Genomic DNA, 15,000 nt, shown 5'->3' on the forward strand with positions numbered 1-15,000 from the left:
ATTAACCGTCACTGAAGCTTGAAAACCATAGTTTGACAATCATTTCTTCCACAAAAGAAATTCGTCAATGCGATTTGCATAAGCATGCACCAGTTACGCAAATTATGAACAAAGTGCTGCGTCGAGTATCGGACGCGACAATACTAGCATACCTGGTCAATTATAAACATGCAGGTGGCAGGAGAGACCCATTCTCTTGCGTGAATACCACACTGAATGAAAAACGCCGGTTTGTTGTAGCGCCTAGCTCCTGTGATCTACAATAAACAAATGCAGCAAGCAGATCGATGAACAGATGGAATAATCATCGAAGATTAGTTACTCGAATCCATGACCATGAGATTGCGCCTCCAGTCCATTATGCAAGCGAAGTCAGTCATTAAGCCAAATGGGAGCTCGGGTGCAGCGCCAGTTCCAATAGGCTATTTCCTAGTTGCTGTTTGCCTCTGGTTCAAAACGAGTCTTGGTGCTAAACCATTCAAATGATAATGAGTTTTATTTGCGTGAAAACACACTACTCATTTCCATTTGAATGGTTGTGCTCTAGGACTCGCTTTGAAACCGAGGCAAACAGCAATTCGGAAATGGCCTAATAATATTTCACAGCAACCTCGTTCCCAGGGTCTCTTTGTCAGTGAGGGAGACCTTGGGAACGAGTTTGATCCCGCAGGAGGCCAAAGGTGGCAGTCTAAATCGCTGAATGATCTTCAGATTGAAGAAGAAAAATCCCGCGTTAACCGAAGCACTCAAACCCGTTGGTCAGCTGACCAAACTTTTACATCACTCTACAAAATGAAAACATGTGGGAGGAAAAAGGCAATTCGCACACACTTGGGACACCTAGAAAAGCGTAATTTTAGATGGAAAAGATAATATCAAAAACCTCGCCTGCATTTGGCTTAGTCCAAAGGGCTTCCATTACTTGAGGAGTACTTTAATAATTTATGCATACGATAGTCAACAGGAACGATGTACTCGGGTCACCTATCGATCCCGATAAAGTTCAATCGTTGGTTAATTAGTACTGGATGTATAATTAATAGCCCTTATTCACGATAGCCGCCATGTTGGTTTTCAAATTGTCATGCAAATTAGCCATGTGTTATGCTGGGGGGCAAACATTAGAATAAAGGCAAATTGCGGAAAATCGGCTCGTCGAAATATTTTAGAATTTAGAATTAAGTACCTTTTATAATAAGTGTATATCTTTTGATTGCCTCCGACATTTTTACTTTCTACTTCGTTATCTGCTAATTTTTCAGTAAAAAAAATAGAAGTAACCTGTGTAAGCATTCTATTTTACTACTTAGGTGATAAACATTCAATAAACATGAAACTAATCATCTGTGTGGCTAAGCTGTTCGTTATAACCTCTCGAACGTGTGTTGTTTGCCCCCTCAGAAGTGTGTAGCTAATTTGCATGATAATAGCAAATCCAACATAATTCACATTGAGAGAATGTGAGGTATGAGAACGAGTCCCTGTTTTCGATAATAATTATTTGAAATCGATTTTAGATCCCGCCCGTGCTACGACAATTGACCAATCAGGTGCCTCTCTAAAAATAGCTGCGAAGCTAAATTTAGATGTTGAAAAACTATCATTGGAGAATCCATTCTCTTGCCTCACCCTATCTTGCTGATGATTTAATTTAGTTTTGGTTTCCAACTTACTTTAATAGCCAGCATATTCTTCCCTTCGTGAGAGCGACCAAGATATTCAATGGAAGCCATGCTTCCGTAGATGTTTTGGATTTCGTATAATTTTGAATGGATCTGAAAAAAAAAAAAAAAAAAGATGGAAAATATTCTAAAATTGATGACGATAAAAACGGATTGCAAATTTGGGTTTTTGAAAAATGTTTAGCGTAATAGTTTTTCAAAGTTTTTCTCTGTTTTTCGCGACTTAACTTATGTATGCTGGACAGACACCTTTTGTCACAAAGCCTTAAGTTGCGTTGGTTTTTTTGAGAGAGGAAACCGGAATACCCGAAGAAAAGCCTCCCGGAGCAGAGTACAGAACCAAGAAATTCAACCCACATATGACGCCAACGCTCGAATGCAAGGCGTGTAAGGTTGAACCCCCCTGTCCGAGTGTTTAAAAGTCCGAAACTTGCTGCACATTGATTCAGCAGCGTATACATGCATTGCATTCTTAAACTAGTTAGTCGTTGACGTCATTTTCACCTCGATCCAGGTCTCTCAAGATTTTAAAGTTAGTAATGGCGGACCATAAAATAGAAAAATTACAGTCCAAATAAGCAGATGTATTTTTTTTTAATCAAGGCTTTAAAACTTCAGTCACTTCAGTAGTGTTTAGTTAACATGGTTTATAGATCTTAAGCAAAAGGAGAATTGACTTTTTGGTCATAGTTGCACTTCAACTCGTTTCATGCATTTGTGAACAAACCTGACTACTGTTCCTTTTTTTTAATTAACCTGAACGCATCATCAGACATGCGAATCCCTGCCGAAGAATGCAAGTTTATTCCCATGGCCGACCTCAAATTTGCGGCCCACAAGTTAACAAATCGAATGTGGTTCAGGGTTGTCTGTACTCTGTTTTTTATCACAATATGCGGTCAAAATGTTGTGCGCCTCTTGAATCCACAACAAATTCGATTTATTTTTTGTTTACCAAAATATTCAACATTATTTCAGAGCGTGACCACGATCGTGACACAAAGAAAGAGCAAGGGTTGTCTTTCACTTTCTCGCGCAATTTGAATGGTTTTAATGATATTCCCAAAATGAGGCGAGTAGCGTTGCCTGGACTCTTATCGACAACGGCACTTTTGTCAGTCAGATTGCTAGATTACAAGCAATTGTGGTTTAAAAAACAAAAAACAAGCAAAACAAAAAAGAATCGTCCACCCTACTTCTGCCAAATTATGATATCGACTGTGGAAGCTTCCATCACGTCGTGTTTGCACTGGCTCAAGTCCTCGTTTGATCAACTTTTGCACATCGTTGATGTGAACTTTGAATTCGATACCATCGCTTTTCAGCAGGGATGATAGAGTTGAAAAATCTTTGTCAGATATCAGAATGTCAACAGGTTGATGGATATGGCTGGGCTCTTTCCAAAAATCAATCTAAAAAAAAAGATAATTCTTGATTTGAAACCACGTGACCAGAAATCTCTTGACACGCCGATGACAATGACCTTATAAGGGAATCTTCAGTGACGTCATTAATTGCATTTTGTTTCATTAACATACGAGTTTGCTCTCAGGAGCTTCATTTTGAGTTTTGGGTAAATGCAGTTGTTTATCCTTACATGGGGAGCAGCATTTGGGTGACACTTTGCGACATAATTTGTCTGTATTCCGGAATACGAGTGATGTTGAAGGTCTTGAAGTTGGTTATTGAAATCGGTGAGCACACAGGCAGCCCAAGCTCAAAATATTAGGAGTTATCTTTCTCTTTTCTTTTTTTTTTTTTTTTTTCACTTTTATACGAAAGTTCAGTGTAAGGTGACATAAGGCATATACTATATTGCATAACGACGAATTTGACTACGCGCGCGAAACATGACTCCCCGCCTTGCAGCATATGGAAGTGTTGTGTTACAGCGGTTCGAATTTATAAAGGTTTGTTTGGGAAGGCAACAGCTTGGCTGGAAAAGTCAATTATTCATATATTTTGTGAATAAAATCTACTTACCCTGTTGCCGTGTTGTATTCATTGTTGTTTGCCAGTTTCTGAGGCCGATCTAACGCGATTTCGGCGAGTTATCGTTTTGTGGGTTAGCAGTGGATAACTCCTAACATTTTTGAGCTTGGGCGGCCCGTGGTGAGCATACAGACGGTTTTCAATCATGTGATGAGACGGCCATGTTGATGCACAAAACAATAGCAAATTATGGCTCATGTTTTGCATTATAATAGAGTCAAATTCCCAAAAGACTTCTTTTCTCTATTGCTACGCTCTGTGCACCAACATGGCTGTTATGATGTCAGGTGAAAACCATCTATAATAGACCTTTTTGCAAATACGGCGGCCACCTTGATTTCTATTGTTTCAAATAGCTATTATGGGATGCCCAGGGGGGCAAATACATATTAATTTGCCCCCTGAGTATCCCATAATGTCTTTCGGAACAATATAAATCAAGATGGCCGCCGTATCTGTAAAAAGGTCTACTGAGGGCATTTATTTTCTGGACCTGTTTCACTAGGATATATTCTTTACGCTAGCCCAAATTAAATTCCCGAAACCACCATTAACAAAGAAAGGTAATATATTTTTTTAAGCGTGCATTTTATGGTGATATGCGCTAGCGTGATGTTCGTCATTGTTAAGGGTCGCTTCGAAGTTCGTATATGTCTAGTGCAGTCTTTTGAAGCTAATTCGAAGAGTAATTGCCGTCTAAAAAGAACGACAGAAAGCGTTGAAAAAACTGCTGTCTTACAAAATGGTCTTCACAAAAAAAAGATTCGATTTTGTGTGTGTATTAATTTCTAACTACTGCCAGAAAAAAAGCCACTTTCGATCAGTATGCGTTTTGAAGATTACCTCCATGTCGTTTCTTCGCTCCAAGCCACGCAAAAACTCTAGATGAGTCTCAACACTTGGAATGATCCGAATAACCTTTTCACTGCAATGAAAAGTAATAGTGATAGTCAAATAATAGAAAGAATATATGACATTTTCATATATTTGCCTGAACTACAATCTAATGCGTTTTGCAAAACCTCCGTTTCCAAAAACTTCCGGGTCCCTAAAAACGGATGAAAAGATCTGCGTCCACACGAGCGTTTTCAAATCGTATTCGGCTGTCCACACTAGAGATTAAAGATGAGTTTTTGCTACCGGGCTTAGTTTACGTCTTGGAGCGCGGGAAAGTGAGGCAAACATAAGATTATGACGTCACGCGTATTCTAAAACCTCCGTTTTCGCTGTCCACTCTAGAACGATAGACCTGCGTTTTCAAAGGTCTCCACTTTCAAAAGCGTTTTCGAAAACCTCCGTTTTTGTGGACTTCCGTGTTTGAAAATGTCCGTTTTCGATCATTTTAGCGCATACGGTCATACATAAACGTAAGTTTTCGAAAATGCATTTAGGCCCCGTCCACAATGATTGTGGACGGGGCCTAAGTCTCAGTGAATGCGATCATCGCAGTTATGAGCGACTAAAGCAGTAATCTCGTACCCACAATCTTGGACAAAGCTCTTGGGAAAAATTCTAGCTTAAGCATCATTTGGCACGCACTCACAAAATATATTGGTCCTTCACTCCCCTCCATATCAATGTTGATAATGTAATGCAAAATACTGTACAAGCCTAAACATCATTGGAATGGGGGCAGGGGGCAAAGTAGGAAGAATTTAAAATCTTTGTCGCACAAACAAGTTAGAGCGTCACATTTTCCAAACGAGTTTTGTACAAGATTGCAGATCTCACCGTCACCAGAGAAGTTGCAAAAGAAGCCTGAAAACATCCACATTGGTACGTGTCTCCGCGAATCCAGGCCGGCGTGATTGTGTTGCACTTCAGGGGCCGCGGACAGGGAGGGACACTGTGGGAGGGGCTCTATGGGAGGGGGTTCTATTTGCCCAAAACTTTTTTGTTTCATTTGAACGTAATTAACATGCATGCATTTTAAGTACAACATTTTATTCTAATCATTCCTATTCCCTCACACCGTATAAATTAGTCGGGTTAAAGAGATGTTGTGTAAAACTTATTTGGCTAATTTTTATTCTTAAATGCTTATTGTAAATCTATTCTCATGGTTTTTTTTGTTGTTGTTGTTGTTGTTGTTGTTGTTGTAGAGCAAGAGTGTAGTCCCGTTTGATCAAGACCGGAGTATTTCAGGCTTCTTTCGCAACTGCTCCGGCAAGTTGCTTTAACAACTGCGATAATCACCTTCGCTGACAATAGTAGTAAGAGCTACAATGTACGTTATAAGTGCAACTGAATGTAAACTGACGATACATTGGCACTGTTAGTCTTATCTTTCTCCAGTTGGATCCTCTGTGACTTAGCCTTTCATTTCGTCGATGACCCGCGTAGCTTTTGATTTGGATTATTAAAACCGCATCACGCAACTATGGTGGAAACGAACAGTTGAGTTTCACTGATTTATCCCAGTGGGGTGATTCACTTAAGGGGCAGATGTTTTAATTGAAACAATTCCTTACCTTGCTGCTATGAAAGTTTGCTGCGTGGAAAGGACGAACAAGGCAAACCACAGCATTGTGATTCTCAAGAGACGAGCAGTCTTGGTTCCAAGGAAAAAACAATAATTCGCTTTGCATCGAGTGTTTTAAAACTAAAACCAAAGTTTTCACTTTAGTCAATCATACTCAGACGCAGGCAATGAAATCAGCCAATCAAAATACAAAGCAAAAACATGCAGCAGGCGCCAAAGTCGGCAAAACGGCGGCAGGAAAGTTACAATCGCTTTTGCATTTTTCTGATTGGCGGACAACGAGGCGAGAGATTATTAAACCAATTACTGATCGTGAGGGTGTAAAAATTCGAGCGATTGAGCAATTGTTTTCACATTCGTTTGAAAACCGTTCAATCTTTTTTCGGTACGTAAACAAACAAGCAACAATCCTGTGTTTGTATTCTTGATAAAGGCCTCTGCAAGCTGCTCTGCTGAAAAAGCAAATCTCATACAGTTCTTTAAACAGGCGACTGCCTCTTTGAGGGTAAAACTAGCAAACCTTAAATAAAGAATGCATGTTTTAAAGCAAGACAAAATTTAACCCTAACAACGTGTTTGGATCAAAAGGTGTGCAAACACCGAACATTTTTTTCTGCGCAGGTGTGTTGGCTGACTATCATATGGGACATTAAGATCTACGATAGGAATGTCAAAATGCAATACAATTTAACTAGCAAAACAATGGATCTCTACCAGTCTGTAAGACAAAGAACGGGTGCGCATGCGTAAGAGACTAGTGAATGCCCGAAGACTGCCCGACGGCCATGAAAACCTTGGAAAAACTCATCTTCTCGTCTTTTAACTATATTCATACGAATTTCACGATTATAATTGTGCCGTGATTAAATTTATACGAATTATCAATATCACTCTGGGCCGCTTCCCCTACCTTGATGACAACGTGTCTTTCGTCAAAGAGTAAACATCTCGAGCGATTCCGTGTATTTCGAGTGCACTTTTGCGCATGTACTGCTCCAAACTATTTATTCTGAAAGTCGCTCCGACTCTTCGAGTTGACTCGAAAGTTACCTTCAATTCAATGAGTTGTTTGTCGAACTTTATGGTTTGTACTTAAGTTTTTCATTTTCATCTTTCACTTTCTGTTAAGAATGCTTCAGACTCATTGAAGGTCATTAAATCTTGTAATATCTGAAGTTTCGGCCTTGTGCATTTACCATAGACTTCAACTCAGCAAGATCATTTTTAAATTCCTTACTTTCCTTACTGACTGTTGAGCGTTGAATGTCAATAAATGTGCTCTCAAACTCGCGAAGAGTGGGGTTCACTGTGCCCTTTTCCGAGCATCACTCGAATGGCATCTTAATAGTTGAAAGCCATGTATAATTTCTTCTTGAAGGCGTGTTTCTCTTCAATCGATCCTCGATCATCTTGCTTATTCTTCTTCTCGCGTTCGTGGGCATGAGAGAGCGAATCCCCCCCCCCCCCCCCCCCTACCACCACTGGCCTGCTTTCTCAAACTTTACAGAAAGAAAAGCTGATTATTCGCATTGTTACGTGCTAGTTTGTTAAATGGTTGGTTTATTGAATAACGTGCAGTGCTGCAGACATCACATTTATGCAGCAGAATTTCCTCCCTATTGTGGGAGTAATCCTTGTTTGCAAGAAAAAAACATCTTATTTGGTAAATTAACATCCAAATTCGGCCGCGATTAACAAATATTTTCTCAACCTCTCTCAAGCGAAGTCTCTTTACAGATAGTTCACCCATTATCAGCAACTCCGTGCAAACTGTAGTATCCGCTGATGAAAGCCATTTTCATTACGATGATTGATTTTTAGTTTTTTTAGCCTTAATGACAACATGGGTTAAGAATCCTTCAACTTCATCGTTATCTTCGATTTGCCCTAATTCTCCTTGCTCAAGCATTTCAATTCCTTTTTCAATCTCTTGGTCAGTCAGCTTAAATAAAGAGCTCATGAAGCGACCTCGCAACATGCTGTAAAACTTAGCTTTTCTAAAATTACATTTTAACTTCACTAAGGATGTCTCCACATCCAAGTTGGCTTTTTGAAGCATCCGAGAGGTTTCATGGATTTCCTCTTGGGGGTGATATTCCGTAGCTAGGCCAGTCACTTCTGCAAACCTCTTGAAAAAGGTAATGCTCCTTATAGACAAAATTAGGCAAAACCCATCAGAGCGAAGCGATCTTTCCACATCTTTAAACACCGGGAGTGGGTCGGACAAATGATGGAAAGAATACTTGAACATCACACGGTCAAAATTATCTCTTAGGGAGGGATCAGCGAAAAATTCTTCCCCGGTTTTTAAAACGGGAATTACACCTTCCCTCCCCTTGGTTTTCTCGAGCATTTCTGCGCTCGGTTCAACGCAAAATATTTGTTTCTTCAGTCGCGCCAATTTGAATATTTCCTCTGCGAAGCGTCCAGTCCCTCCTCCAACATCAACCATCACGTGATCAGTCTGCAAGTCTAAGCTCTCTACCACATTTTGAAGCTGTGCGTCTTCCAATTCCATGTAATAGTCGTCGTAGTTATCAGCTACTTTACAGTAATGATCTAAAAAGCAATATAGAAAGCCTGATGCTTTAGGGCCGGTTATGTTGTCAGTAGTATAGTCTACTCTCTCTTGCAGGTCCATGATCAAAGATAAACGCCAAGGTAACACAAACTTTGGGGTTATTAATAAACTTTTGACTTATCCACAAAAAAATTGTAAAACATTGCGCCAATAGACCAATTTCGATATATTAAAATTCAGTCCTAAACAAAAGTCATCATCACGAGGCTCTGGGGAATAAATGTATGAGTTTATTCCCCAGAGCCTCGAGATGGTGCCTTTTGTTTTCGACTGAATTTTAATATATCGAAATTGGTCTATTGGACTATCTCGTCGCGCACCCACAAAAGTGCATTTCAAGAATTACAACCATGGAAGGTAACCAATGGCCTGATGGTCTCTTCCTTACTTGCTCACGAGTCCGTATTTCCCTGAGCCCCCGTAAAATGGCTCAAAATAATCGTTATCAAGTTGTTGAGGTGTCAAGATGCTCCATTAGCCGGTATCAAAAAAAATTACCATAATACTCTTTGCTTGTACCGAGTAACTCAAAAATTTTGCACTCTCTTGGGACCATTGTTAAGTCCCAAGAGAAAATAAAAGCAATGCTTATGCAACATTTTTGAAGGGACAAAGAGTATTATGGTATTTTTGACACTGGCTAATTGATTGGACGAACTTGTTAACAAATTACACTCTTCATAAAATTGGAATGGATCAACTCAAATCTTGGTCAGAGGGCAAAACCGGATTGCACGGAGTAAGACCTCTTAGAGCAGAGAAGGGAATTATCAAATGCAACCAAGCATATTCATTGCCGAGTCTGAGAATAGAACCCAGGTTACACTGATGATGGAAGGCGTGCTTTTTCAACTCTGCACCAAATCTATTTCCATAGCGACAACGCATTTGGAGTAAGACCACTGATATCACTGGTATGAAATTTCGGTCCCGAGCATGCGCACTAAGAAAATTTGCGCTATGAAGCGCGTGCTCAGAACATTGGGAGCTTGAACCGACAAAAGCCAGAAGTTGACTTTTTTTGCATTCCATGGGAATGGTTTTATTCAGTTATCGGAGAAAATCATTAACGTAAGAGTAAACACACTTATTGGAAGGGCAGAGAAAAATACCTCGCTTGCTGTGGCAAAAGTTTGCTCATAAGTATCATTAGTATAAATACAAAGGTGATCATACAAAATCACGCGCTCTCATTGGCTCGCTATCTCGGATTATCAGCCGATAATCACCTCGACGGACAAAATGGCTGCCAGTAGTCGTTTTGCTACTGTAAGTGAAGATGATTTTCGCTTTCCTCTTTTTAAAAATAATCACCTGTGTATTTATACCAAAACAATTATTCGCCTCAGGCTCAGTGATTATCGGTGAATATTCACCTGGACTTCGTCTCGGTGAATAATCACGGATAATGACTTCGCCTTCGGCGAATAATTGTTAATTAATGCATGACCCTTACCCTGTTCATTAATCAACTGGGAAATAACCACAAGAGCTTTTGAAACCTAAGTCACCGATCCAAGCGATAAACGCCATGGAGAAAATAACGAGACAAAAATGACGATTGAAATCAATGAAACACAGTAAACAATCAAGAAGAATGAGATATTGCGCACGGGCAGGAAAATCGAGACCAAAACAGAAAATATCTACTCAGAGTCGAACCTTTCACTTTGAAACCTCCGCTAGATTAAATAAATTCTAAGCACGAAGCGTGCATTATTCCGACTGGCAAAAAAGGAAAAGACTAGTAGACGTTGTCCTTAAACCGCGGCACTCGCCTAGAAAAACTGGAGACACGATTCAAAAGTTCAAGCTGCCATGTCAATGTAATTTGCGAAGTTTCGGGATTACCTAAAGTTGTTCACGAGATTTGAACTCGAAAATAGTATATAGAATTCATTCAGCGATAAAAATTGTCGTTACATTACAAACACGTTGATTCTGCGCAAAAACGAACTTTATACGGCCGAATTGTCGTAAACTTAAAAAAAAATTGGCCCTGCTATTCAGATGAAAGTTCTCAGTTTTTTTTTTATATATTCGCAATATACAAGTTAATCGTAAGTTAAGCGGGATTACTCAAATGCAACCAGTTTCAAATTTATCGTTTGTTTTGTTCACCCCTTCAGCTTATTGGCTTTGTTGTATTTTTATTTTTATTTTTTTGTGTGCGTTGTTCATCAATTTTTAGAGGTTATCTGTAGAGTTCCATTCTGTTCTAACAACTCTTTGCATGTCATGAAATCACATAAAAAGGCATGACATAGTTACTGTAAAACTATGAATGATATGGAATTTGTGAAATGTTCATATATTTGAATTTCAGAAATCGAAATAAAAATTGAAAGTTGGAAAAAAAAAATACACGCTTTAACTGGACTCGAACCCAGGACCCTGCAATCATCTTCACTGCTCTACCAACTTAGCTATCAATCCAATCGGGCGCTCGTCCCTATTGAGTTAGAGTTTATAGAGCGACTTCCGTATGACTTTAAAAAAGTGTTTAGCAATTTGTTACACGGACCAACGTTTGGCAAGATTAAAATAAAGCTTCTCTTTATTCCCGCCAAGGAAACTCCTAATATAGGCAATGAACAGTTCGATTGCCCAATCATATTATTGCATTTCAAATGACGTCAAAGCAAAATGCCGATCGCTTTCTAGAAAGTTCAATGGAGAGATGACGTTGTTTGCATCCGCGTTCGCAAAGCCAACAAAAATTCGCGCTCGTTTGTTATTGTTCGATAAGCCAATTAATTTTTTTGCATTGTTTACGTTTTATTTTTGAGTTTATTTTTCAGGTAATATGAAAGTCGCTATATCCCGCGCATTATGGACGAATGAGTGGCATTTAACAAATACTCAACGAAGTGCAGGTGGCTGATGGTGGATATATATCAAACCGCGAAGCGGAGAGAAAAATATCCACCGCTGCCAGCGATACCAGGGTTTCCACATATCATTTGAATCAACATCAGTCCCAGGCTGCAGCCGTGTATGTTACTATGGATATGGATACGGATACGTCATTGAGAGACTGATTAGTGTGCACGGTCATACTTAACAATGTTGAAAGATGGGACACAACCGGTTTCAACATCGCTTTTCAAAAAAATCCAACAGATGTTGAAGCAAATGTTGAAGTCTTTTTCTCGGGCCTTAAGTATATACTAACACATTGAGATAATATAGCACAAAAAAGATGAATTTAACTCCTTTATAGGACGTATTCATCAATGGCGGCCAACAATTTATTCTATCTTTGTGCTAATCACTAGCCTCACTTTGGAGCAAAAATTCTTTTGAATTTGTTCGTGCTAACGAGGCTAGTAAGGATGATTAGCATAGAGATAAACGAATAATTACTTAGCCGCCAACTATGAATATGGTCTATTCTTGCAACGATTATAATATTTTCCGGCGCAAATCACGCGCAAGTTGCTCGGAGTTGAATAGCAAAGGATATTCGGAGTTTGAGAAGCCAATCAGAGCACGCCTTCAACGCTATCCAGTTTTAGTATATACCAAAGAATATTATGAAATGTTCATATATTTAAAATACATGATCAACGCAGTTAAGCAGCAATTTAAGCAGCTGCGAGGAACGCTTGAAAAACAAAAAAAAAAAAGGAAAAACAAAACACAGGCTTTGCTGCCACAGCATTAAACGAGCCATCGTCGAATGCTTAACCATGGAACAAAACTACGACTGTACGAGGACCTACCGTTTAGATCATCTTGGAGTAGAGAACTTCTTGTTTCAGGCATGTTTTCCTCCATTAAACAACGGGTCCTTTGTTTGAAGAGAACTGAAAGGAAACCATATCAATGTGTCAAATCCTTGAAATTAGTTTTAATCCTTGGCTTTGCTAGACTTTGAGATGATGAAATCGAGTGGAAATACTGAATATCCAATTCCCGCCGTTGCCAGTGATTTGTCTCATTTTGAAAGGTTTTCAAGAGAAAAAGACAGCCCAAACCTAATGTGCGTTCTTATTTAAAATATAGTATCTACATACATCCAATTGCTTTCGGAAACACGTAGCGGTAAATTGAGTATTGCGACAACTTTAAATGTCAATACTTACTAATAGGTTCTGGAGGATTTAGGATATAACAAAGAACCCAAACACTGAAAGCCATGCAACAACAGAAGAATTTATGGAAAATTAATGAATACTCCTGAGACAAGAACCACGAATCAAAAATGGGCACGGCTTAAACTAATCCTGCTAATTAGGAAGCTAAACAAAGACGACACTACTGAATACTAACAAAATACACAATATAACTATTGGGAAATTAAGAAGACTGGTGAAGCGTGTATTTACAATACTAAAATTAATGATGCCTATTTACAAGGAAAAATGGACACGGCGTTTGTACACTACCTACTTAAAGTGCTGTAATACTATTAATTCTTAAACTAATTTTAAAATAATTCATCACCTAAGTCCACCAATCACAGGATGTATACCACATTACGTGGATGAAAAAGTAGATGAAAACCTTGTAAGACTTGGATACGTTACCGAATCTCTTGTGATATTTTTCTGTCTCAAGCAGGAAAAACAAAACAAAACAATAGTCCACCACTCATTCAAAACGCTACAATGTGTACCAAGAATTTGTGGCAGAGTTCTACTAGAGCTTTGAAAGAATTTACCATCTGAAATTATTACGATGATATATGAATGCCGGTTTTTTGAAATATGTTGAACATTTCTAGTCCTTAGAGATGTTTAATGAGAGAAATACATGAAAGGTATTATGCATCATCAACTGGAAGCTCGGAAAAATCCGAAAGCATCGACAGTTTCGCAACCTCTTCATCCCAAACGAGAGAGAGAGAGAGAGAACAATTGTCCCAATAAATATTATGTGACGTTGGGCATAAGCACTTGTAGCAAATACGTTTTCTGACTGCTCAGCTGGGAATTACTATTGGCATTACTAGCACTAATTATCAAGACTCTACTGAGTTTGCGTATATCGCTTATGCTTCTGCTAGCCTTTCACGGATTGCGGCCGGCGCCGCCAAATAGGCCATTTTTGAAATATCAAATATTCAGCTTAATAGTGAGGCAGTGAGGACAAAAGCAATAAAAGCACGTTGGAATGAACGTGAAAATTCTTTGCATATCACCCATTTTCCTTGTCTTTGTCCTCAGAACCTCTCTTTCAAGCTAAATTTTAATACATTGAAAAAGGCCTATTAAGGATGGTGCCTAGACTAATTCAAAGGTATTTTTGCCGGGGTTAATGATTATGCAGGAAACGTAGATCTTAACAAGTGTTATTGAAACCCAAAAAGAAAATTGGGGGTAACCAAGCGTTTTTCAAAGATAATTGATGAATAATATTTGTAAAAACCTTTAAAGTACAAAGCAATGTATGGCGTTCTTTCTCAAAGTGAAGCTTAATTATCTCTCAAAAATGCATGGTTATGCCCAGTTTTCTTTTTGGATATCAATAGTACTTACTAAGATCTACTTTCTCCGGATAGTTTTAAACCGCGCAAAAATACCACTGTATTAGTAAGCATCACCGATAGGAAACCCGAGTATCTCGACATGCGCATAACGTGTGCGCAATAACAATAGTAGACACCGTCCTTAATGTGACTATAAAATAAATGAATTTGTCTAGCCTGTGAACAGATGCCCCCTTCCCTCCCCTTTGATAAAATGATTCAGTAAACGCCCTGCTCATCTTGAATAAATAACTTTCGCAGATCATGCAGCATGGTATGATTCAAGTTGTAAACAATAAGCAAGACCATCAATTCAAGCTGATCCTGCCCTGATAAAGAAAATGATGATAAAACTAAAATAATAATAATAATTATGATAACAACAATGATATTACTATTAATAATAATAATAGTAATAATATTATTATAACAATAATAATAATTATTATTATTATTAGTATTATTAATTAATAATAATAATAATTATTAGTAGTAGTAGTAGTAGTAGTAGTAGTAGTAGTATTTTATTAACTAATCTTAATTGTAAGAGAATTGGAGAATGATCAAAAGCCAGGGCCTTCAGAAGTGTTTGTTTTTATAAGGCAAAAGACCCTGAAATTAGCCAATATCAAACATACCATAACACTGTTTGTTTGTCCTTTCAAACTTTTGCATAAGCATTGTTTTCATTTTCTCTTTAAACTTATAATAGTCCCAAGAGAAACTGGAAACAATGCTTATGAAAAATTTTGGAGGGATAAACAAAGAGTATTATGGTATTTTTGATAGA

General features: G+C 38.5%; 2 protein-coding genes across 5 annotated transcripts in view; both read right to left on the reverse strand.

Annotated features, from left to right (window-relative positions):
• LOC138011797 (carboxypeptidase B-like) overlaps positions 1-7,600 on the reverse strand; it is an 18,254-nt gene extending 10,654 nt beyond the window's left edge. Inside the window, exons 1-6 of one of the 2 annotated variants that reach the window (XM_068859000.1) lie at positions 6,146-7,600; positions 5,940-6,052; positions 4,518-4,599; positions 2,879-3,094; positions 1,674-1,775; positions 153-257 (exon numbers count right to left, since the gene is read on the reverse strand). In XM_068859000.1, the coding sequence (XP_068715101.1) occupies positions 153-257; positions 1,674-1,775; positions 2,879-3,094; positions 4,518-4,599; positions 5,940-6,052; positions 6,146-6,262 (735 nt within the window). In that variant the 5' untranslated portion in view covers positions 6,263-7,600. The remainder of the gene's footprint in view (positions 1-152; positions 258-1,673; positions 1,776-2,878; positions 3,095-4,517; positions 4,600-5,939; positions 6,053-6,145) is intronic. The other variant, XM_068859001.1, reaches the window with a different exon arrangement.
• Positions 7,601-7,696: 96 nt separating this feature from the next.
• LOC138011800 (uncharacterized) overlaps positions 7,697-15,000 on the reverse strand; it is a 9,782-nt gene continuing 2,478 nt past the window's right edge. For 2 of the 3 annotated variants that reach the window (XM_068859005.1, XM_068859004.1), the window contains exons 2-3: positions 12,463-12,546; positions 7,697-8,715 (exon numbers count right to left, since the gene is read on the reverse strand). In XM_068859005.1, the coding sequence (XP_068715106.1) occupies positions 7,958-8,715; positions 12,463-12,517 (813 nt within the window). In that variant the 5' untranslated portion in view covers positions 12,518-12,546 and the 3' untranslated portion in view covers positions 7,697-7,957. Of the gene's footprint in view, positions 8,716-12,462; positions 12,547-12,825; positions 12,896-15,000 lie in introns of those variants that run through there. The other variant, XM_068859003.1, reaches the window with a different exon arrangement.

The sequence above is a fragment of the Montipora foliosa genome, chromosome 7, assembly GCF_036669935.1.
Source record: "Montipora foliosa isolate CH-2021 chromosome 7, ASM3666993v2, whole genome shotgun sequence".
NCBI lineage: Eukaryota > Metazoa > Cnidaria > Anthozoa > Scleractinia > Acroporidae > Montipora > Montipora foliosa.